This window comes from Pseudochaenichthys georgianus, chromosome 9 (genome assembly GCF_902827115.2).
Source record: "Pseudochaenichthys georgianus chromosome 9, fPseGeo1.2, whole genome shotgun sequence".
Taxonomy (NCBI): domain Eukaryota; kingdom Metazoa; phylum Chordata; class Actinopteri; order Perciformes; family Channichthyidae; genus Pseudochaenichthys; species Pseudochaenichthys georgianus.
This window is the reverse complement of record NC_047511.1, coordinates 11,206,762-11,232,390: the sequence shown is the minus strand read 5'-3', so window position 1 is coordinate 11,232,390 and position 25,629 is coordinate 11,206,762. Positions and strand designations below refer to the sequence as shown.

At 40.7% G+C, this 25,629-nt stretch overlaps 1 protein-coding gene across 1 annotated transcript; it reads right to left on the bottom strand.

Annotated features, from left to right (window-relative positions):
• Positions 1 to 872: 872 nt before the first annotated feature.
• On the bottom strand, positions 873 to 15,731 carry paqr3a (progestin and adipoQ receptor family member IIIa). The gene is made up of 8 exons (XM_034090963.2): positions 15,576 to 15,731; positions 14,500 to 14,713; positions 13,814 to 13,976; positions 12,233 to 12,388; positions 2,681 to 2,878; positions 2,361 to 2,451; positions 1,808 to 1,991; positions 873 to 963 (listed from the first exon to the last, which is right to left on the bottom strand). Exons 1-7 carry the CDS (start codon positions 15,634 to 15,636, stop codon positions 1,849 to 1,851), a joined length of 1,026 nt encoding a protein of 341 aa, XP_033946854.1. The 5' UTR covers positions 15,637 to 15,731; the 3' UTR covers positions 873 to 963; positions 1,808 to 1,848.
• Positions 15,732 to 25,629: the final 9,898 nt, after the last annotated feature.

The window sequence follows — 25,629 nt, the reverse complement described above, 5'->3', positions numbered from 1 at the left end:
CAGAGCTCTGTTTAACGGCCAAAATGTACCACTCCATTTGAATAGGCCTCGGCTCTCTTTGCGTGGGGGTGTATAATAATAAAATAAAGATGTGAGGGAGAAATGTTAGGATAAAACAATACTTGTATCTGGTAGGTGATTGGGTATTCTGCTCATGTGTTCCATACACTGGGATTTAACACTTTAAGATAACATTGCAGTCGGTCTAAATGTCAGTTTAATAACTAATGTAAATCCAGACACACCTGCAGTTTGATAGTTTGTAGTAGCTGTACAAAGAGTCAGTATACGTCACAGTCGTGGGACTCGAACAGTAGATTGTCTCAACACAGCTAATGCAGATAACACAAGTCTTTGGTTTTCTAACTAAACATGAATGGATTCCTAGTTAGTTTGATAACTTACTGGAACTGCCAGAACAAGCTGTGTTAGAAGCATCATCACTAAATGGAAATCGGAATAGGTTGTTGTGGGGGCGCAGAATGCTTTTCATATTCTCACAAATCTTTAAAAACAGGTGGTTCATTTTAAAAGTTGGGCAGCAATGTACATCAGTTAATTCAATAAGCGCTACATGTTTTATTAACAGGCACTTAAACAACTCTTATAGAAAATGCTACTTAACCTTAACTTGCGACCTTAATGATTTAAAGCTGCTTTTTAGGTTGTGTGAAATTGCGGTGCAAAGGAGTTGTGTAGTTTGACGCACGGTCTGGTGGTGATAGTGGTAAGAATGAGTTGGAGCTGCTGTGACTGTTCAGCTACACAGAGGTCCTGTGAACACACTGAACACATGATCCCTTCCATCCTTAAGGGAGCCCCTCTGGTGTTTCCTGCACAGGCAGGGGGCCGACGCCCTTACAGGTGAGAGTGTGTGCGTCTGAGGAGATGGACTGGAGGTCTGTCCCTGGTGTCCCCTGCTTTCACCTCAACATGCTGGAATACTCTGCAGCCGTCCACCAGCTGAAGGAAAGAAATGGTTTGATCGGTTAAACAATAAAATGATTATAGTGTATTTCCATAATGTATAGAATTTAAAACTGTTACAGCGAATAACAAGTAAGTGCTTGACGTTTTTTTTAAATGTTTTTTTTTTGTACATTATATTGAAGATAATCTTTGGAAAAGCGTCATTGTAGATTATGTCAAAGAAACATCTAAGCATGTCGACGATATAACAAACCGATAAAAAACGACATTGTATGGTATGTTGAAAATGTGCAGGTGTGCAGACAAAATTCCTCAAAAGTCAATCCGCGGGGATCAGCTGTTGCTTTCCTCCCAAACGCCCGCCGCTTAATGTGACGCTCAAGAGGAACGGACATCTCATTGCTCTTTGAAATCATTTCCTCGTTTTCTCTCTCTTTGCAGAGATTCGTAGTTAAAGAGACGTGGCTGTGAGTTAAGAGACGTGGCATGTGCCCGTCATGTTAGAGAGGTCTGGAGCTGCAGCGTTCACAATCAGCTGCAGCTGTCTCATGGAAGTTTTGTGAGACCTGGAAAGACACAGTTACTGAAGATAATGCATGGGTAAGTTTTTTCTTTAATCAAAAGGTCATAGTATAGTTTTACAAAACGTTTAAGGTAGAGTAAATTATTAGAAAATTAATAGAATAGTAAGTCAAAAAATATATTTTTGAAAAAGTCATAGAATACTATTTCAAATGAGATAAAAAAAAAGGCACTAATACCTTTATACTAATAGTATAGTGTTTCCAAAAAATGCTCTTGCCATTCTGACTCATATACTTTTAAAGACCAAGTGGATATACAAAAATAATACTTATAAGGTCATAGAAATGCTTACAGTTAGACATAGTCGGATATCCCATGGTGCACAGCAGCATCCTAGTCGTGGTGGGGGGCGTTCGGGCAGGGCTCGCTGTGTCTGTACGCCATGATGAAACATGACGACTGGTGCCACCAGTAGAACATCAGCACCAGCAGCAGGTGCCACACCTGGTGGCTGGAGCCCAGGTAGTTGAGCTGACCTGCAGCAACATCACAGACAAAAGGAATTAGCAGCAAAACTAAATTCTTAGCATTTGTCTTCTATGAAATTGATAGCTTTACAGACAACTGAGCTTGGAGAGGACGTAGCAGAGAAACTCTCTGGAGGAAGTTTGGGGATTTTAGCCTTTGCAGACCATTTACATGCACAAAAATCACACACTGCAGGGAAGGGAACGCCTTAAAAAGCAGAATAGCGATGCTTCAAGATCATGATTTGATCATAAGGCTGTTCTTTACACAACAACTGATGTACAAAAGGATGTTTTTCCATGTATTTTGTGTACCCTTTTTGGAAAACAACATGACGACACACACACACACACACACACACACACACACACACTCACCTGGGAAGTAGCGTTCAGGAACTTTTGAAACGTAGAAAATGAGTGCTAATGCAGCGATGAAGTACATCCCCAGGATTCGAGGAACAAAGGCCTGAAGAGGAAAACATCTGCTTAACCAACGTGTGGACAAAAACTGAACAACAGTCTAAATGTCTCAGCAAAATAAAAACAGTTACCGAATTGCAGACATTTTAAAGCTAAAATAACTAATTATTACCACTATTCCTCTATATTGTTTCTTCAAGATTAGACATATTGAATGTTCAAACAGCTCAACATTTAATCAACCTTTGAACAATCATTCTGGTGACTGTGCTGACCTGGACCAGCTCGGAGGAGAAGCCCCCGGTGAGGCAGATCCAGTGGAGGGTGGGGATGAGGCCAAAGCCCGCCACCAGGCAGAAGGTGAGCGAGCGCATCTGCTTCCACTGCTTGCCGAGGTAGTGAGGGTGGATCTGAGCGAAGAACACGGCCAGGATCATGGCCAGGACCGTTACCAGGTACACCTGCCGCCAGTACTGCAGGGACAAAGGACAAAGGTCAAAGGTCAAATCACACCTTCAATGCACACATCCTGTGGATCAGCGTCATTCTTACATTTCAATAAAACAATATGAAAATGTCAATAAAACACTCACAAGTATTAGGAGTCATAAAAGTATTGTTGGATTTATTCATAAAAAGCAATAGTTAAGAATGTCATTAATAAAAGTTATAATATAGTATGTATTGGAAACGCTCACGTCAGAAACAATGAATTGGCATAAAGAAAACCTAAACTCTTAGTATAGTAACCAATACCAAATGTCATAAGACAGTCTATAGCAGTGGTTCTCAACCGGATGTGTGAGTGAAGAAAAAAAAATTGGAATTTTTTTTATTTTGAACGCCCGATTTTCTAACGCTGTGCATGCAGTCGGCGTTGGACCTGAAGTACCGGGGACCATAAACGGTTTTGAAAACTTCTGTCACATAGCGATCATCTTCTCAATAAAATATCTTTGCTGATGTTTTTTCGAGTCTTCTGGCCAATCAGAATCAAGATTGTTGCTGGAAGTCCCCACGGAGAATAACTTAGTGGTAGAACTCTTCTTTATACATCCATGGGTACTTCAGATGAAAAAAAATACACGATGAAATATGACCCCCGGTTTGATGATTGACAGGTCACAGAACAATGGGAGCTATCTACCCTTACCCACAATTTAAAGTAAGTCACACAGACTATCTCCTCTTCTCGCAGCAAGATGTCAGAACAAAGTAAAAAACAAACAATGGCATAAAATATTATTAATATGTCGGGTAGTAATACATTTATTTATTTTCTTCTCAGAGTGTACCAGAATGCATAGTTTATGTAAGTATTTCTAAAAATCTCCTGGGGGAAAATCCCCCCAGACCCCCCTGCTGGGGTTTGGTTTTCAACATGTGTGCCTTTTTTTTTGTTTTAATTTATTTATTTATATTTTTTTAATTTTTGATTTGAGTCACATTTCAACTTCAGTGTACATATACATATGTAGTTTAATATTTGTACAGAGTGGTCCGTCTTTCTTTCTTTTTCTTGACAAGACAACAACAATAAGCACACAATAACATGTTTTCTTTACAATATAAAACATTGGCAGGATAGATCCTTAAATAAAATATTCAAACAGTTAGACAAAAGAAGGGCGTATCGGGGTAATATACACTTTCCATTTCTCCCAAATGTCCTCAAATCTATGTTCCTGGAGCCTCAAAGAGAAGGTTATTCTTTCCATTACAAAGATTTTGTAAATGATATCGTACCAATCATCTACAGATGGGCTGTTTGGTTTGAGCCAATTCTTTGTGATCGCTTTCCTGGCGGCTACACTCAACATCCCAAACAAGTATTTTGTTTTAATGTGTGTGGATGTTGAGTGCAGGAAACCAAAGAGGAGTTCATCCCAATTAAAATAAATGTTTTTTCCAAATATGATGACAATTTCTTTATAAACCTTATGCTGAAAGGTATTTACTACTGGGCAATCGCAGAGCACGTGGTAATGGTTTGCTTCCTGGGAGCCACCATGTCTCCAGCAGCTGGGAGAACCAGCATGGTGAGACTGCTGAGCGGGCGTGATAAAACAAATCTAGTGAGACTCTTCCAGGCGAACGCTCTCCATGAGGAGGAGCTTGTTATTCTCCATTGGAATTCACAATAGTTGGTCCAGATTTCCTCTGGAATACAACTGTTAGTTTCCCTTTCCCATTTTAGTTTTATGTATATGGTACTTGTTTTTTTAATCTCCTGGAGTCCCTTATATATTCTTGATATCACTTTGAGTCCTGAATCTGTACCATATGCACCAATACATACTTTCAGTAAGTTGTTCTCGAACGCCCTCTGGTTCTCTAGCAGAGAACTGTGTATGTGGTGGCGTACCTGCAGGAAGCTGACAAAGTCACTGTTATTTAGCCCATGTTGTATTTTCAACGTTTGAAAATTGTTCAGTGTCCCCCGATTAAAAAAGTACAGTAGGAAGAGAGGCCCCGATCAGCCCATCCCTTATAACTTGCGTCTAGCTTACTCGGGGTAAAGTCGAGATCATGGGAGCACCATTTCAGGATCTTTATCTCTTCAAGCAAGCCACTCTTTGTTATAACCTTTAACCATGTTTTCAGAGTCAGATTGATCCACTTATTACCCGTTTCCATTAGGTTTTTCATTAGTCTTTTATCCCCTAATCGTGCCTGCATTGGAACTGCCCCGGACACCCTCTCTTCAATTTCTTTCCATCTTGCTTGGTCATCTGATTTACACCAACAGAACAAAATCCTCAATTGGGCCGATATATAATCGTCTCTTAAACAGGGCAGTGCAACACCTCCCTTGTTCTTAGCCAATTGAAGAGTTTGAAATCGTATTCTCGTTTTTTTTTCCCCTGCCAAATGTAGCGCGAAATTAATTTGTCCCATTCGTTGAATTGTTTATCTGTTATTTCTATTGGAAGAGTTTGAAACAAATATAATATCATAGGCAAGACATTCATTTTAACTGATTCAATTCGTGATTCATTACATTACATTTAGCTGACGCTTTTATCCAAAGCGACTTACAATAAGTGCGTTCGACCAACAAAATACAACCTTGAAGAAAACAGAATCATATAAGTACATCAGGTTTCATAGAGCTAAACATTTCAAGTGCTACTCAACTGGCTTTAGATAAGCCAGCCCTTTATTAGTATATAAGTGCTTTGTTAATAGTTCTATCGCTCGAGGTGGAGTCGAAGGAGATGAGTTTTCAGTCTGCGCCGGAAGGTGTGTAAGCTTTCTGCTGTCCTGATGTCAATGGGGAGCTCATTCCACCATCTTGGAGCCAGGATAGCAAACCCACGTGTTTTTGCTGATGGGAACTTGGGTCCCCCTCGCAGTGCGGGTGCAGCGAGTCGTTTGGCTGATGCAGAGCGGAGTGCACGTGCTGGGGTGTACGGTTTAACCATGTCCTGGATGTAGGAAGGGCCAGATCCATTCGCAGCATGGTACGCAAGTACCATTGTCTTGAAGTGGATTCTAGCAGTTATTCAAAACTTAATATTGAAGTTAAATTCCATCTCTTTATGTCTTCCTTAATTTTTTTAATCAACAGATTAAAATTCAAGTCATACAATTGTGTAAGGTCTTTTGGGATGTTAACTCCTAGGTATTTGATGTGATCCAGATCCCAGTTTAATTGGATATTCGACTTTAGAATCTGGCTAGGCCTATAATTAAAACTTAATATTTGGGTCTTTTGAATATTCAATGTATAACCTGAGACGGAGCTAAAGTCATCTAGGAATGCTAATAATTTCAAAATTGAGCTCTCTGGGTTTGACAAGTGAATTAAAACGTCATCCGCAAATAATGACATGTTATGTTCTCTGCCTTGTATTTTTATGCCAGCAACATTATTTTCCTGACTAACCCCCTGGCTTAAAGCCTCAATACATATTGCAAATAATAATGGACTTATTGGACAGCCTTGTCTGGTCCCTCTTTCCAGGCCGAATGATGCTGATATGTCCCCATTTATTTTAATTTGTGCCCTTGGGTCATTATAAAGTGCTTGAATGGATCTAATAAACGATGGGTGAAATCCAAATTTCTGTAATATTCTATACAAGAATTCCCAATTGACTCGATCGGTACGCTTTTGATGTGTCCAGGGTTGGGTGGAGTCTAACATTAAGGTCACCCCCACAAATGAGGATGCCCCGGGCCTCAGCGATTAATAACTCAAACATTTCTTTATAGAATTTCCATTGAGAGCCAGGAGGGGCATACACATTCAAAAAAGTAACGAGAACTCCCTCCAGATTCCCCCTAACCAGAACATATCTCCCCTCTTTATCTTTCTTTTCATATGTACACTCAAAGTTTAGTTTACCAGTGATCAAAATTGCAACCCCTCTCCTAGACCCCTGGCTGCAGGAAGATGAGTACTGATTATCTCCATTTCTTAAGTTAGTCATGCTCCATTTGTGTTAGGTGAGTCTCTTGGAGGAGAGCCACCTCTATTCCCTCCCTCTTCAATTTCGACATAACTTTGCTCCTCTTGATTGGGTTTCCCAGGCCATTTACATTATACGTAGCTACTTTAACTGACTTGGTATTTTGCATGGTTTGTCTTTAGGTATATCTCAAGCCCCTTCACGCTTCTATACATCACATATATCGCACCCCTGGTGCTACAAGGAACAGTAGCAAGAACAAAATTGTTAACCAATAACAAGTTAACAAACAAAAGAAAATCACAATCAAAGATATCAACATTGACTTCCAAGATGACGGCCTCTTTAACGGCCTTGTGACTGATGGAATGTGAGTGTAGGGGAAATCTCTTCCTCCTAGAGGGCCCCCTTCAGCCTTTACGCTGATACCTAGGTCCATAGTGTCCAATCGCAGGCGTCCCGACCTCAAAGCTATCATTTAATTGCCTTTAACATTACCCTTCTGAGAAGGTTTAATTTTGGAAGATAGGATCGAGAATCGAGTCTCTCACAACATTATACAGCATAAACTCTGTGGTTTCTAGAAGTAACATTATAATTGTAACTGAATGTTTCCAGTAGAGCAGCAGTACTCATCAGGTGTCCTGACGGCGGTATGCATGGAGCCGTTGCTTAAAGCCTTGGTTGGTGCGTGTAGTGCCCCGGTTTCCTCGCTTTTCACTGGATCGCCAAGTCATCCGGCTGATCCGGTCCAAAAGGGAGGTTGTCTTTTTCACCACGGTCACCGGAATTCCCCTCTCTGCCATGTCCAGCGTTGCTTCCTCCACCGAGCCGTAGACCACCGTACCTCCCTTGTAAAACACTCTTAATCGGGCGGGGAATGGCGTTTGGAATCGTATATTTCTTCCCTTGAGCGCAGCTTTTGCTTCTGCATATTCCCTCCGCTTCCTCAATTCCTCCAGTGCATAGTCATGGTCCAGTTGGATCCTTTTCCCTTGGAAGTCAAATCCTTTTTTCTGCCAAGCTCTTTTCAGGACATCTTCCTTCACCGTGTAGCTTGAAAACGTAACCACGATTGATCTCGGAGGGGCTTCATTCGGGGGTTTCGGTGCCAGCCCCGGTGCGCCCTCTCGATATTTAGGGCGGTGGAGGGGGGAAGCTCCAAGCTTTTTCTCAGCAAATCTTCCACGAAAGCGATTACTGATGCCGTGCCTTCTTCGGCTCCTTCTTTTACCCCGTGTATTCTGACATGTTCACGTCGCGATCGCCCCTCCAAATCAGTCAGCTTTGCCTCCGTTTGCATCTGAAGCTTTACCAGCTCCGTCAGAACGTCCTCTGATGACTGGATTCTGTTCTCAGCACCGTTAATTCGCTCCTCTGCTAATGCTCTACCTTGCCCGCCGAGTATATGCTTGCTGTAAATACTTTCCTGGTTATTCGAGTTAAAACGGGCAACTTTGAATTCTCACTATCGGGAGCCTGTCACGCTATGCTGCGATCCCCATGCCTGCTAGACCGGAAGCCCATGTGTGCCTTTTTATATAGTTCAGCTTTGATTCTATCATCTCATTAAACCTTTTTTAAAAGCATACTTTAGTTCTGTGAAGGGATATATGCACTGTACTTCACTTTTATTAATATTGTATGCTGAAAATTGTATATATTAGAGCACGATTTTTTGTTGAATAGATTTCAGTGCTTCAAAAGGTCGCGATGTATTGACCAAGTAAAAAGTGGGTCCCGAGGCCTGACCAGTTGAGAACCACTGGTCTATAGCATTAACTGAATTCATGAACAGCCATAGTTTAGAACGTCATAACATATTTCATGATAATATAGTATGTTGAAAAAAAGGAATTGTATACTGTCATCAAAATGTCATATAAATAGACTTAAAAAAGTCTTAGTACAGTCTTCCACGTAAAATGTGGTAGTATAATGTGCAATGAAAAAGTCATGGTGATCATAAAACATCATAATATTGGAGGTATTTCAAACATCAACAGGTTTGTAAAAGAGAACCTGAAGTAGCCACTGGAGGAAAACACTATAGGATCGTAGATGTAGACACATTCACCTCAAACTGAACAGAAACCTTTCAGAGAGCTGGTGAAGCAGACGAAATAAAGGAAATACGGAACTTTTCAAAAGAGTGGCAAGCAGCAAAAGAACATGAACGGCCGACAGGATCATTTTAAAATTCAAATTAATCCTTTATCTGTGTTAAATTCAAACACCATTTCTTGAGTTTTGACAATGTTAAAGTCTTTTAAAAGTATGTGTTTTTTTTTATAAATGTTTACATGGACTGCTTTTTTTGATATGTTTGTAAAATGTAATTTTCTGAAGTGTTTTATGTGAGGGATGGAAATGAGCTCAAAGCTAAATCTTGCACTGTTACGCCTGACACAGTTGAATGTTTTAAGTGTCCATCACTGTGCATTGTCCCTGCCAAATAAACAATTAAATGACAAATTGTGGAAATGCATGTTTTGCACACTGGACAGCTGATTTTGTCCTGTTGTTACTTGTGAGCCAACTAGGAAGCCAACATCACAGAGAACCCTCATTACATCAATGTTTTTGAAATATTTTGAGATTTGACGGAGAAAGGTGTGTCTTGTAGTTTTTACTAGTCCTTTTATAGAGATGTGTCTGTGTTTGTTTTTAGAGTGTGTCAGGATGGATGCCTTGTCTTTTTCTCTGCAAACAAAATCTACCTACGGGTACAAATAAAGAACCTGAACATAAGAACACATTTCATTAGCTGTATTCAAGACGGTTTAAAGGGGACCTATTATACTTTTTGAGGTTTTCATTTCCTGTAGTATGTTATGTTGATTTGTGTGCATGTAATGGTCTGCAAAGACAAAGCCCGGTTGCCGTGACTTTTTCGGTGGTAGAGCAGTTTTCAGTTGTCACGATTGTATATTGTGCCATCTATTGGCCGTAGTTTGAACGCAGTCAGACAAAATAAAATACAATATATAAGTCGCTTCGGAGTATAAGTAGCAGGACCAGCCAGACTTGTAGTCCGGAAAATACACTATTTATGTTGTCAAAACAACAATTTAAAGACTTCACCTTGGGCTTCAGGAACTTGTGAAGAAAATTGTTTCTATTTCCTGATCTTTAATTGACTGAATATAAGATAGATTAATACAAAATGTAAACAATTGTTTGTTGTTTTTCCACGTTTTAATTCCTTTGGTTATTTTTCCTCTTCTCTATTTTTGAGTAAACACCTCAGTGGTTCTGGGGCATATGATGATATAACAAAGTTCCTTGATAAAAGTGTGAAGATCTATAGTACGTATGTGCTAAAAAACTAAAAAGCATTCATCATACTTATGATTACAGTCCTCAGTGTTTCTTAAAACTTCTATAAGTAACTGTGCACAGTCTGGACAGCTTCGTCTCAGTCCCTTCTGTCCATTTGTGTGGATGTAGGCCTCCGTCCAGTCACACATCCTCATGTGACGAGTCCTGCTGAATTTCACAGTGAATACATTTGCACCAGGAACAAGGCCCCGCGCTGCTCAAGCCAAATTTCTTAAGCTTTTCTCCTAAACAGACACCGTGTTCTCTTCTCCAAATCTGCATTTCTTAAACACTGATGAGATGAGAGTTTCACTGGCTAAATATACAAGTGTTTTTTTTTCTGTAGGGACTTGGCTTGCCACAGGAGTGGAGCCACCCAGAAGCGAAGCCCTAGTCTTGGCAAGGACGGGGAGGGCCCCTTCGCTGAGACGGCTCCCAGACTTGCGAACGTCATATGGTGGGGAACAGGAGTGACGGACCGCTCCGTGAACGCAGCCATCTGGTTTGGGCTGGAGCAGATTTCAGCTGCGTTCTGGGGGCAAAATAACCCGGCGCTTCCAATATGCGGGGGAAAGCGAGCAGGAAGGAGCACAGCCAAGTACTTCAGGAGTAAAAAAAATAAATAAATGAAAAGAGAAGCGACCAGGAAAGGAAAAACATGGTGGTGGGCGGCTGTCATCAGAGGCTGTTATCCAAACGGAGAGCGCAGCAAAGGTGTCATGTTGCTTATTCACCAGAACAATGAGTCAATGGGCACAGCCACACTCGGCAGAAGCTTTATTCAATAACTGCTTCTAAGGCCGAGGACATTGAGCTTAAAGCCTCATTGGAGGCCGGTGGTTACATGTTAGAGCGATGATTTGTGCAGATGCGCTCACACATTAACACTTCAATGTTAGCTCTGAAGGGGCCCTATTGCGCTTTATTGGAATTTCCCTTTCCTGGAGTGGGTTTTTTCATTTTCTGTGTAAATGGTCTGCAAAGTCAAAAATCCCAAAGTTCCCTCCAGAGGGAATTTCTCTCCCACACACTGCCTGAAACGCCTTAATCTGACTCCTTTGTTTACTTCCATAACATAATGACATCACTATGTAACACTTGCACTTTTATTGGCTCCAGCTCCAACACATTGTCCGTGATAGGGCGGTGGTGGCGAAGTCGATAGGGACTTGGCTTGGGAACTGGAAGGTCACCAGTTCAAGTCCCCGAAAGACCAAGTGCTACCGAGGTGTCCCTGAGCAAGGCACCGTTCCCCACATTGCTCCCCGGGCGCCGTTCAAAATGGCAGCACACTGCTCCTAACACTAGGATGGGTCAAATGCAGAGAAATAATTTCCCCATGAGGGATTAATAAAAGTTCATTTTAATAGGCTGAGGGGTGGGACACCTCTTATCTGTTGACTAATCATAACAGAGCAGGCCAGATAACCAATCAGAGCAGACTGGGCTCTGGTTTCAGACAGAGGGTGAAAAGAGGTGCTGCAGCATGAGGACAATAAAGAGCTTTTTGAACATTGAAGCATGGAGACATGTCCCAGGAGAGGCTACATACTAATATGAACATTTAGGGGCTCTTTTCATTTGAAGGCAGTGAGTGTAGACTCAATTCTCAACTCCAGTAAACTTAAGAAAATGTATCTTTCCAAATATTGTGACCACCACACATGCGATTCATCCGCTGGGAAGGCACCACATTTTGTCTGAAAGCTTCTGAGCAAACTGCAGATTAACAGAATGAACTTCATTTAAAGCGATGGACAAGTGTCAAATGTCAGACACAAATAAATTAAATGCTTCGCTTCAAAGTATTCTGGTTCTGATTTGTGTTTAGTGATATATAATGTGCTTCACCAACTGTCTAAAGTTATGTATACTGTGAATCTTCTTTTGTATTTCTGTGCCAATTCAATCACTCTGTATGGAAACAATAACGTATGTGCTGAGGTATGAGGTAGCTGCTGACTGATCATATTTACCACCTATGCTGTCAATAAGGAGGAAATAAGCCCCTAAATATGCATGCAGATATTGTAGAAGAAGCAAAGATAACAAGTCAGGGTAAACCAGAGAAGTGCTGGCTGACTAACTCACATTATTGCAGTAGAAGGTGTAGAAGACTCCGGGGACGTAGCAGCCCAGGATGCCGATGGAGACTCCGGCGTAGTCCAGCGCCAGCCAGCGGCGGCTGGTCTTCTCAGAGCGGTGGCAACAGAACAGGTGGTAACCCACCGAACACAGCATACACAGCTGAGGAAGGTAAGACAACAAGGGGAGAGTCAGCCATATGAACATCGAGATGACAAGTGGGCAAATATTATGATTTTTAAAGAGGTGTCTTAGCCATTTTCATTCCAAAATTCAGCCTTTTTTACATTTATTTTTTAATTGGACTTTTAAGACTCTGGTTGTAATGCCTGGTCCAGCCAATTGCTGGATAGATTGTTTTCATTTGAGTAAAGAACTGCCAATGTTTTGAAGATGGTCCTTCTGTAACCACTCCATTAAGCTAACACCATGCAATTGTCACATTTTCAGTTTCCAGGACTTTTGGGTATTTGGAATCACCACATTGCTCAACATAAAGATAAACCTTGTTGCAAAAGCTTGAGGTAAAAACAGACCTGAAATATATGTAATTAATCCTTATTTATTTTTACATAAAGTTATGCTACAATTTGGTCTCAAAAAGTGACCAAGTACGAGTTCAGGCTTTGACATTATATAGGTAGTTATAATTCAAACCTGAAATACACTCACTGGTCACTTTATTAGGTACACGTGTTCAACTGCTTGTTAACCCACATATCTTATCAGCCAATCACATGGCAGCAACTGAATGCCTTTAGGAATATAGACATGTTCAAGACGACCTGGTGAACTCCAACAGAGCATCAGAATAGGGAAGAAAGGTGGTTAAAGTGACTTTGAACTGGTTGTTGGTGCCAGGCGGTCCGGTCTGAGTATTTCAGAAGCTGCTGATCTATTGGGATTTACACGCACAACCATCTATAGGTCTTACAGAGAATGGTCTGAACATATTCTTAAAGAGGACATGTTATACAAATGTTAAGGTTTCAATTGTATTTAGTGACTGACTCTACTGTGACATATTTCCATGATTTAATGTTCAAAAAGGTCTTCATTTGTCTGCAGCACCTCGTTTCACCCTCTGTCTGAAACCAGAGCCCAGTCTGCTCTGATTGGTTAGCTGGCCGGCTCTGCTGTATTTGGTCAACCGATAAGAGACGTGTCATAATATCTTGCCCCATTGCACATCACGTATAATATTTTGGAGCCCTAGCCAATAAAAGCGCTAGTTTTAATTAGTGATGTCATTTTGTCATGGAAGAAAACAAAGGATTCCAATGGAGGCGTTGCAGGGGGGGAGAGTGTGGGAGACAAACTCCCTCTGGAGGGAACTTTGGGATTTTAGCCTTTCTTGGTTTCTTTGTAATTTTTGTACCCAAGCAACTTATTTCTTAGATTGTTTCTGTTCACACCACCAGACACCAAAGCTAATTCCTTGTATGTGTAAAGGTACCTTGCAATAAACTTGATTCTGATTCTGTGCAGACCATTTACATGCACAAACAAATGTTACAGTAATAAGGAGACTTACTAATCATGTTTTCAACAGCATGGCAATGGAGAAATGAAAGCTGGGTCCTGTACCTGGAAGCAGAAGAGTCCGATGGAGTAGATGACGTAGTCCTCTTTGGAGGCGCCGATGGCCGGCAGCACGGTGGCCATGTTGTACACGCCGATAAAGAAGAAGAGCAGGAAGCCCAACAGATGGCTCCAGATGTTCACCGTCTCATTTGACAGAATGAAGAGGCTGCACAGAGATATAAACAGATACATCAGATTTAAGAAATATTGCATTATACTTCTCTAAAATAATATTTTAGCTTGAGATCTGTAATGACAAGCAACAGCACAGCCCAACACACAACATCCACCCATCTTCTAACGCTTATCCGAAAACGGGTCGCGGAGTAAGCAGTAACACACAACATGCGATAAGAAAATGTTTGGATTCCAGAAGGTTCACAATTTGGGATCCTTTGTAGCTGCTATTTACCGACTGTAAAACTGATGTGGCTTCATATAATCAACACATCTAAAACAATGACTTTGTAAGTGGCTAAAAAAAGCCATTTAGTAGGCACATGATACAACATATCCGTGGGGTATTTTAGCATAAACAATGGGCACTAAAAACCAAGGTGGAGAAATAACATGTCCCCCTACACAGTTGTAATGAAATGCACAACTTATATGTATTCTTATTCCAACAATGTTTTTCTGTTTCAGTGTGGTCTAGCTTTTGAGTCTGAACACATTCTTATATTCTTTACCTCTTGATGCACAGCCTGGAGGGCAGGTAGGCTCTGTATCCATCGGTGATGTAAGGGTTCTCCCTCAGGAACACTGGGATCTGTTCATAGGTGTACAGTCTGATACCGCGGGGCACCAGCACGGGCCAGTACTGATAACTTCCCAGCTCGATGTAGTGAGCCGTCTGGGCACTCTTTTGTGGTTTCTGAGGCATAGCTGTAGTCTGACCTGAAGCTGAGGATAAACAAAGTCACATCCAGTCTGATTTAACATTATAGCCTGGCTAAACAGTTGCTGTTACACTTTGACTCTGGCTTGAGTTTAACTGAGCTATCAACCAGTGCAAGGTGAAAAAGTGGTTTCTACTGTCTAGTTAAGAAATTACACACTTGTTAAAATCTTATGATATCACTATTTCAAGAGGAATAGGGGGGAAAAAGCATAATTGAAAAGCAAGTTCTCTAGACATTATCTGTATGAAAGAAACTACATGAGCTAATATTAGCTAGCTGACAGTAATTGGCTGACTGGCTTGTCTTTCATGTAATCCCATTTCGTTAACTATACTAAGCTTGTTCTTTCCCCTCTAATTGTTTTTGAGAAAAACTAGCTCCAGTGTCTGTTCATAAATATGTAAATTGTAGGCCTAGCATGTTAGCAAACGATAACCCCCAGAACATTGCTCAAGAGTTTTAGTCACAGGTTACAAAACTGTAATCTAATTAGCATCAAATATTCAAAGCACAACGTATTATTACGTTTACATATCTAGAAACGATGCAATCTTTTTCATTGGTGTGCGAGCTTTGTATCACCTGCAATAACAGTGATTGTGTTGACATAACGTTCCTGCTTGGTCAATCATTATAAGCCGATTATGACCAAAGAAGTGACTGTAAAATAAATAATTGTAAATGAATCCCTAGGTTGTAAATAATATTGTCGTCAACCAAGTCAATTTTGGAATAACATCATTGTCTAAGCAGTTTGACAGCAAGTGGTTACATACTGTACAGCTTTGGTGTGTCTGAAAAGGCTATCAGAGCTAGCTCACATGCCGCTTTGTTTAGAGATATTACATTAAAAACAAACTCACCTTTCAGTTTGGTATATGTGCAGTTTGTTCCATTTTGGGGCTTATAGTACGTACTACGCATTTGTCAACGTATGTTACTATTAAGTTTAAAACAACGCAGTGTATATTAAAGTTCCTGCTACAACATCTTCCAAATCACCAGATACGTCATCAGCAACGGACCCATCCACCGTGCCCAAAGACTGCCTGAGTAAAAAAAACAAAGCCATCGCTAAAGCATGAAAGGGTAACAACATTGTTTCCTTATCTTATTTCAACAGTTGAAAAATATGGAGGACAGAACTTGCCAAAACCTAAACCAAATTCATAAATAAAATAACTCGAAATAAATAATAAATAAATACAAAATAATAATAATAAAATGTGCCATTAAATGTATTTGCTTCACGTAGGCCTATACATTTCCTTTTTATTTAGTTGTTCACTAACGTTTAAATGGATTAATTTATGTTTGCATTCATTTATGTATTATTAATGTTGTTGTTGAGATGTACAGCTTGTTTTCTGGGATATTAAATGTTACACAAAACACCTTTAAAACTATTTAAATGGGAAATTAATTCCAAGTACAGCTGTCATGAATGGGTAAATTATATATACCAGAACCAGTTTTTGGACCAGACTGTTAACATGTGTATTTCTTCTGTTAAGTTTGTCTATGGTTAAATAGTCTAAAGTTGGTCTATGGGGATTTACCTGCTTTTGGAGCGAGCATCAAGTGTTTGTGTTCGAGGAACTTCCTCTAAAGTCCCAGCTCTTTGATGTGATGAGAATTATGCAATTTTGAAATTAAAAAGTAGTTTTTCCCATTTGTGCCCCAAAGCCTTGTACTTCATCTAAAATCCTGCATTAACTTTTCAATTGGTACATTTCAGGAAAGCTTACTAGTTACATTTAATTAAAAACTCCACCTTTAAGATGCTCTTTAAATGTAGGCCGGTGAGTGCAGCTCTCAGTCTCCTGGCTGTCAGCCCGCTGCACTGTGCGACTGTGTTACATCCTCCTGTCACTAACTGTCATCCAGAATCCTCGTCACAGCGAGCGTTGGCCACAGTACTCTCAGGTGTGAGAGATGTTGGAGGATTCCCTCAGGAGGGAAGTCACACTCAGTCCTCCCTCTGCCGTTTACACCTCTCTTTAATTGCCTCACTCTCAACTGGAAGTGTGTTCTTCATTATCACGTCTAATACACCTCTCAGCACATTGACTCTGGCAAATTGTCAGCTGCCAAGTTAAGATAGTAACTCGTGCATGCAAGGGCAAACAACATGAAACTCCTGCTGCTGCAGTCGCTGCTCAGTATTAATTGATTTTGTAGGCTAACAGTTGGCAGTTGGCCCATTTTACACACTGACTTGTTGTTTTTTCTCCAGGCAGTAAGTCAAATGAAAGGATCATTCAAATTCATCACAATTATTTTTCACGGTTTTGTCCATATCTTTTAGTAATTACACACAAGATAAATGCTGGGATCTGGTCATGTTTTTCTGGCAGGAAACATGACCGACTATCAGTTTAGTAAATAAACGAAGTTGTGCCATGAATACTAAAACTTCCCTTCCATTAGGTTCTTAAAGGTCCTATGTCATGCTTTTCCGGTTATTACCCGTCCCCTTGTGTGTTATGAAGGTTTTTATGCATTTCAATCTTGGTGGGGTGTAATGTAAATATATAAAGAAAAAAAATTATTCAACTGAAACACCAAGCACAATCTTGCCAGCTCTCTAAAAGTAGCTAGCAGCTCTAGCTACACAAGTTGCAAAATCTGTCAAGTTGGCAACACTGACAGCCGTCTTTCGGCCTCTCTCCAAAGTCACTTCCCCCATCATTTTGTAAGTACTTAAACAACTTACATGGCTTTCATGCTGTAATGCTAGCATGCTGTCATGCTAGTAGCTTCTGGAAGACTGGTGATGTACAATGAGTGCACACAGCCAATCAAATCATTTGGTTGGCTGCAGGAATTGATTGAATGAACTTAAGACACGAGACAGCAACAGATAAGTGTGTTTTATTTCTTTTTTAAGAAAATTGGATTTGTTAATTGTTGTCCGAATGTAAAGAGTAGACTATTTGCAGTTAAATTATTTCTTGACTAGATTACATATAATACATATTGTGGGTTTTCCCTTTCCTGTGTTGTGTCATATAGTATTTTGTGCTGGTAAATGGGATGCTTCAATGGGAATCCTTTGCCTTCTTCCATAACATAGTGACATCACTATGTAACGCTCGATTGGCTTGTACTCCAACAGATTGTACGCTAAGGTGCAGGACATTTCATATAAACCTGACAATTAGTTGTTCAAAAGGAAAATGTTTATCAGAGAGTTTCATGGTGTTGCCTTTTAAGCCACGGAAACAGAACGTAGTACATTCATACAGAGGACACGCCTCTCACATGCACTGTGGTCGTTCATTAAAAAAGACTCCCCGTCTCCTGCCCCACCACCTTCTTCCTGAATCTTCACCGATTCACTGTGACAATCTGTCGTTGGGCCTTTTTTTATCTTCTCAATCCTTGCCTTTGCTTTCTGTCCTCCATTTTTCTGTCAGACTTAACATATAGAGACATGTGCCTCAATGTATTTGTGCATTAAGCGGCGTGTAATGGGACATGAATTTAAACTGCTCCAACTTAATCTCTGAATGTTACTTATAAAAAGCAGGAGATGATTTGTGGCCGTTTCTACAGTGTTGAAATATCACAATGTTTTCATGAGGTGCGTCTTTCAATGAAATGTGCAATAAGGCAGCACTACATTGCATCTTAATTGAGGGTGCCTACACTGTCTTGGCAAGTGAAAGTCTCTCCTTTCTAAACAATGTGCTGTTAGAGTGGTTTAAATAGAGATAGACAGATAGCCCCCAGGCCACCAATGTCCTTCGGGATTGTCAGAGTCGTCAAAGGAACACAAGGCTATGCTGGTGTGTTTCTCCCTGAGTCTTGCACTTAAATGGCTCATTACGTTAGAGTAAAAAACATTAGATGTTATACCTCTTCTCACTTATGTTAAACAAATGCTAAATTGACTATATGCTATTGCACAGAGGAGAAATTAACAATGCATGACAAGTTTCCCATTGAATCCATCCTCAGGCCCCTCTCTCTATGTGAACCTCAGCTTCCACCATTTCCTCTCCCACCTGCCCCAGAATGGTAAACAACTTCGAGAAAACCTCACATCTCGGGGCTAGAATCTGTATTTTTCTCTCAAAACCCTAAACACAAAGCTCTCAGGCATCACAGGCTTCAAAAGCAGGGCCCGCCAAATGTTAGCCTGCCTGTCGTGCCAAGACTAGACAGGCCCTTTGCAAAGCTAACACGGCCTCGCGGCGGCTTGTGCTCGTCAGCGGCCGGCTGGTCTCATTGGCTTTATTTATAGTCGGCGCCACAAGACATCTGCTGGAGACGAGACTCTGTCCTCTGTGTCCACACAGCACTGCACAGAGGGAGCTTGTCAACGCTTTTTCGAAAGGCAAAGTGTTTGCGAGGACGTCAGAGGAGGGGAGAGACGGCTGCAACCTTCCTCTAATAGGACGGGTGTCCCCTTCGATTGCTTTCTCCGCAGCTCTGATTAACGAGACCGGAAGACAGAGGGAGGCTTCACAGTTTGTCGTGTCTCGTGTGTTAGCCGATGTTTACTTGATCTGAGAGCTGTTGTTTGTTTGGTGTGTTCAGTCTGGTCGTCGCTCGCCACTATTTTGGGACCCTGACACTTGGATGCAGCTCGTCTGATGCGGCCTCGCCTTTCCTCCCCCCCTCCTCCGTGTCACACAGAGTTGTTCACTCTCCCCCATCCTCTCCGCTTCACATTGAGGACGCCTGGATGTCTCTGGCTGACCGTGCTTTAGGCCTTGACACAAAGTGTCGGGGACAGCTCTTTGCTCTTCCCACAGAGCGGGGGGTGAAGTCAGACTGCCACAGAGGGAGAGAGTGTGAAAATACTCTGTTCACATGTTCCTGAAGAGAAGCAACCTGAGAAAGCCGACATTACAAGAAGAGGGTAAAAATACCAGACATCATAACAAATCTGGTTTATTTGTTCTACAGACCATTGCACATATAATATTTCAAGTCAAAAGTAGTACGTTGTTGCTGTGTTGCATTGTAATAAAGTAGTTGTACACAGTTAAAATATGTATTTAATGAAACACTGTTTTAACCCAGATTAAGGCTTCCCTAAATCACAAAAGAAATCTGCCATGAAGAGGAATCTCATTAGTCTTTCTGCTCTGAAACCTCGATAGGTGCCCTGAGGAGCCCCTTCACTAAGTTCTCCCATCAGGGCTCAATGATGAAACTCAGACCCTTTCCTGTAGTGTGTTTTACAGGTTTCTGTGCACGTAAATGGTCTTCAAAGGCTTAAATTCCAAAGTTCATGCAAAAGGAAGTTTCTCTCCCACACCCCCCTCTGCCTGAAACGCCTCTATTGGAATCCTTTGATTTTTCCTGTAATATAGTGACATCACTCTGTAACACTCGCGTTTCTATTGGCTAGCACTTCAACACATTGTATGTGATAAGCTAAGAGGTGGGACTCTAAACGGTTGACCAATCACAACAGAGCCGGCCAGCTAACCAATCAGAGCAGACTGGGCTCTGGTTTCAGACAGAGGGTGAAAAGAGGTGCTGCAGCACAGGCAGTATGAGAACAATAAAGATATTTTTGAACATTAAAGCATGGAGTCTTGTCACAGTAGTGACACTACATACAATTATGAAACCTGAAAATTAGCATGACTGTGTTTCTTATGTTATAAACAAGGTGACTGGATTGTTACTAAGGAAGGGCCAAATAATGAACATGTACAGTGGGGCAAAAAAGTATAAATTCAGCCACCAATTGTGCAAGTTCTCCCACTTCAAAAGATGAGAGAGGCCTGTCATTTTCATCCTAGGTATACCTTAACTATGAGAGACAGAATGAGAAAAAAAAATCCAGAAAATCACATTGTCTGATTTTTAAAGAATTTATTTGCAAATTATGGTAGAAAATAAGTATTTGGTCAATAACAAAAGTTCATCTCAATACTTTGTTATATACCCTTTGTTGGCAATGACAGAGGTCAAACGTTTTCTGAAAGTCTTCACAAGGTTTTCACACACTGTTGCTGGTATTTTGGCCCATTCCTCCATGCAGATCTCCTCTAGAGCAGTGATGTTTTGGGGCTGTCGCTGGGCAACACGGACTTTCAACTCCCTCCAAAGATTTTCTATGGGGTTGAGATCTGGAGACTGGCTAGGCCACTCCAGGACCTTGAAATGCTTCTTACGAAGCCACTCCTTCGTTGCCCGGGCGGTGTGTTTGGGATCATTGTCATGCTGAAAGACCCAGCCACGTTTCTTCTTCAATGCCCTTGCTGATGGAAGGAGGTTGTCACTCAAAATCTCACGATACATGGCCCCATTCATTCTTTCCTTTACAGGGATCAGTCGTCCTGGTCCCTTTGCAGAAAAACAGCCCCAAAGCATGATGTTTCCACCCCCATGTTTCACAGTAGGTATGGTGTTCTTTGGATGCAACTCAGCATTCTTTCTCCTCCAAACACATCAAGTTGAGTTTTTACCAAAACGTTCTATTTTGGTTTCATCTGACCATATGACATTCTCCCAATCCTCTTCTGGATCATCTAAATGCTCTCTAGCAAACTTCAGACGGGCCTGGACATGTACTGGCTTAAGCAGGGGGACACGTCTGGCACTGCAGGATTTGAGTCCCTGGCGGCGTAGTGTGTTACTGATGGTAGCCTTTGTTACTTTGGTCCCAGCTCTCTGCAGGTCATTGACTAGGTCCCCCCGTGTGGTTCTGGGATTTTTGCTCACCGTTCTTGTGATCATTTTGACCCCACGGGGTGAGATCTTGCGTGGAGCCCCAGATCGAGGGAGATTATCAGTGGTCTTGTATGTCTTCCATTTTCTAATAATTGCTCCCACAGTTGATTTCTTCACACCAAGCTGCTTACCTATTGCAGATTCAGTCTTCCCAGCCTGGTGCAGGTCTACAATTTTTTTATTGTTTCGGAATGCCTTATTTAATTGGACATTTCTGTTGGTTTCTGCATGGACTACAAATGAGCTGCTGTGCCAACAGTGAATCATTCACATTGATGTTTCCCAAAATGTCCATGTTGATAAATGGGTATTGTCCACATGAATAGCCAAATATTTAATGGATGAAATAAAAATCAAGCTGCTATTAGGCAAGACACATCAAACAATACCAAACCGTTTTTCTGCTCAGAAGCCATATGTAGAACAACTCATCACAATCAAGGAAAAAAAGAAGTAAAACTCACATTTTGCATCAACAAATGTTCCATCACTAATGTCTTGTAGCATCTGGGTCACTGAGCTCTTTCTGGAAATGAAGTGGTTTTCATGCTTTAGTCTTTTTTTTTGTTCTTTTTTGGAAAGTTTAATCTGTATGACAATATTGAAAAGCATTGGTCTTAATCTCCAGGCTTCCTTTTACTTTTTTATTTTTTAAGTCTTAGAAGATACATCTGGTTCCCTATCTTGTAATTCCTGCCAGGATAGCAAAGAAAAGCGAAAACAATTTTGACATGGATGGAGGGATTAAGGAGGTGGTTGTTTTATGGGACATTTAGCTGCTGCTGCTGGGAATGAGATGAATGCCTCAATGACTGCTGCGACGTGTTGCACTTTTCTGCAGCTGGCAGAAACTTCCACGGTAATCCTTAATGGATCAGAAATTGTAAGTCCATCCTCATCACTCAGACAATTTAAGCTTTTTGACACACAGAGTATGTAGGCACTAGGCAGGGTACTTTATTATGTATTTGATTTTCAGAACAAAACCAAAATAAGCCCTTTAATACACAATTGATTTAATAGATTAGACCTGCATATGCACTGTTGTATTTATCCTCTTTCTGCAGGGTTACATGGGCTGCAGATTGCTTTTCTTGAGTTTTCCAAAGAAGATTTAGATTTAAAAGAATATGTAATTAGGGATTTTTCAAAACCTAAAAATACCTTTTTTGGGTGATTGTTACTTGTCTTGTCTCCTCTAAAGCTACTTGTTTCAGGTTGGAGCCCTGTAGTCCTGCAGGTCAAATATGTTTAACTTTAATAGGGCAATGCTTTTCAACATTTTCCTTTTCCCGTAGTGTGTTATATAGGTTTCTGTGCATGTAAATGGTCTGCAAAGGCTACAATCCCAATGCTCACCCCAGAGGGAGCACAAATGCCTCGATCAGACACCTTTGTTTACCTACAGAACATAGTGGTATCACTATACTCGCACTTGCTATTCTATAAGCATTTTACCAATCACAACAGAGCCGGCCAGCTAACCAATCAGAGCAGACATAGTTCTGGGTTCAGACAGAGGGTGAAAAGAGGTGCTGCGGCACAGGCAGTATGAGAAAAATAAGTAACTTTTTGACCATTAAAGAACATGTCACAGTAGAGGTATGAACCGGAACATGTGCATGATATGTCCTGTGAGATACCGCATGTGTAGATTTCTGATATGATTTACTGCTGACATTATCTTGAAATGACAGGACTTATATATTTGCCGTCTACAACCTAATTTTCAGTCAGAAATAAACTTTGAAATAACATTAAAGGCACTGTTATTAACTCTGGCCCATACAGACCAATTTAGCATTTAATATTGTTTTGCCAACTTGAGTATCATTTTGTATCTCACTGCTATTGCTCTTAAACATTTACATAACGGTTATTTACAGCTTTCTTCCTCTCCAATTTGTTTAATCTCATGTACTGCTTTATTTTTGACAATAGGCAGAAAAAGGGACAGTAGTCCCAGGTGATTTAAAATAGGAGTACCTGGGTCCCGCATATTTTTATTATATAATGTAATACTTTTACAGGAAACAAGGTGTATAGGACAAAAAAACAACACTTTAATACTGTAAGATTTGATATCTGTTAAACAAAAATCAAGTAATTTGATAAATGATGTTCAGTTGATTTATACTCCAAGTGGTGTGGAGAAATTGTATTTATATCATTGCTAGAAAGCAGGAAATAATATAATTTATTTTATTTGCAGAACATTTTTAAGGTTATATAATATATATATATAATCAGAAAATTGACACATAACCTCAGCTTTTTTTTTTTTAAATGATCTGCACTCATCTGAGAGACAGTGTATGATAGCATGCAGGACTTAAGTCAGTCTCATATATACAGATTTAGTTGATGCAATGACTCTAAAGTTAAAATCAATGAAGTTGAGCTGCTGTTGGAAATCCCAAGTGATCATGATGTTTCTCAGATGTTAGGCTGCAGTTCAGTGAGCGTCCTGTAGAGGTCACTCTGTCCCTGCTGAGGACATCAGGCGACAGTAGAGCAGCAGAAGGAGACCCACTGAACATGAGCTGTTTCAGGAAAAACATCCTTAAAGTGAGGAGTCTAATCTGTCGCTGCCGAGGAAACACTCACTGTACAGTATGTGGCCACGAAGGATATCATGATAAATATTATCGTCATTGAATTAAAATTACAACGTAAATCTGCTCATTTCTCTGCAATATAATTAATTACATATATCTCTTGATCACAGAGAAAATGTATCATCATGAGCATAGCTGTAAATGTGCACATATGTTAAAGAGATTTATTTTTAAAATGGCATAGGTTAAATAAAAGATTGACAATTAAAAACAAGCATGAGTCAAGTCAAGCGCGTACTTTACAGCATGAGTAATTGCAATTTTATTTTTCATTTATTTCTATGTATGGTTTTTGTGTGTGTTATTTATATTATTTTCTAAATGAATAATTCATTTATCACGAGCAGGCATTTATAAATGTGTATATATGTTAGAACGTTTTATTAAAAAAAAAATGTCTTTGTACTTAAACATATTGTATACAGGGGTTAAATAAAAGATGACAATGAAAAACAAGCACATATTTAAAAGCATTTTAGCCACCCTACAAGTCAAGCTTTTATTTCTAAAGCATTAGTAATTGCAATTGTATTTATTATAATTTTTTTGAATGGTTTGATGTGGTATTTTGTGTTTCCTTAAAGCACGTGTTGCCTTTACTTAGCAGTAGATCCAAAATAAAGAGAAAGACAAATTGAATGAATTGTAACAAAGACATCACGTTTTTTTATATATAAAAAAGCTACAGGTAAAGCAAATAATACCAAAACCCTTCCAATGCAGGAATACATGTCTGAATGAGCAGCTACAGTATGGTGACCTGCAGTACATGACACACACAGTTGTTACTTGCTGTTTCACTGTGTGGCTACAACAAAGACTCCCAGCTGCAGAGCAATGAACCAGAGGCGAGACTGAGAGGAGAGCGGAGCGGAGCCTCTACTCCCCTCTGAAGGCAGCAGGTGGCGCTATGGTATCTCTGTTTGGGTCCTCCATAGAGACATCAACTCCCTGCATGAGCTCCAGTGTGAGACCCCCAGACTGGCTCCTGCATCAGGCCAATAATAAATAACACACCAAGTGGGGGCTGTTTCAACTGGTATGATTTATGTAAAGTTAGTGCATTAGATCAGGGCAATAATTGAAGTTATGATTAAGGAAACGACAGGATTGGGACCTGTGGATGATGAAAAATGGATGGACAGACTAGTAGATGGATCTCGTTTGATAAATAATTCACAGTTGGATTGAACCAGATTGAGGAACAAGCTTTTTGTACCAGGAAGCTCTTTGGCATGTTGCTCTGAGGATCATCATTGTCATCATATGCAATCCAGTATTAAGATGGATGCTGCCTGATCCCATCAAGATAATGGGTTTCATGTCTCCTGGCGTTAGGAGGGGGGGTGTACGGTGGGACGGAGAAGATCTCTGCAGCTGATTTCTTTTGTTTCCTCTGCTCTTCTCTGCAGGCATGTCGACCCTGTGAGTCTACAGCACATGCCGCCACGCAGGGAGAATAGCAGAGCGCCCGAACGCAGGATAAATACCTCGGAAGTTAAGGATGCGTCCTCAGGTTGGAGCGGGGAGGAGATTTCAGGATCCCAGCCAGCCAGGACCAAAGGGAGACACTTTGTTCAGAGCAGAAGGGTTGTTCTGT

Excerpts from the sequence above, each read along its gene's own strand:
- paqr3a (XM_034090963.2), bottom strand. The coding sequence starts at position 15,636 with ATGCGTAGTACGTACTATAAGCCCCAAAATGGAACAAACTGCACATAT. Across the intron at positions 13,977-14,499 it reads TCCAGGCTGTGCATCAAGAG|CCTCTTCATTCTGTCAAATG; the intron begins GTAAAGAATATA and ends ATCTCTGTGCAG. Across the intron at positions 2,879-12,232 it reads ACACCTTCTACTGCAATAAT|TACTGGCGGCAGGTGTACCT; the intron begins GTGAGTTAGTCA and ends TTGTCCCTGCAG.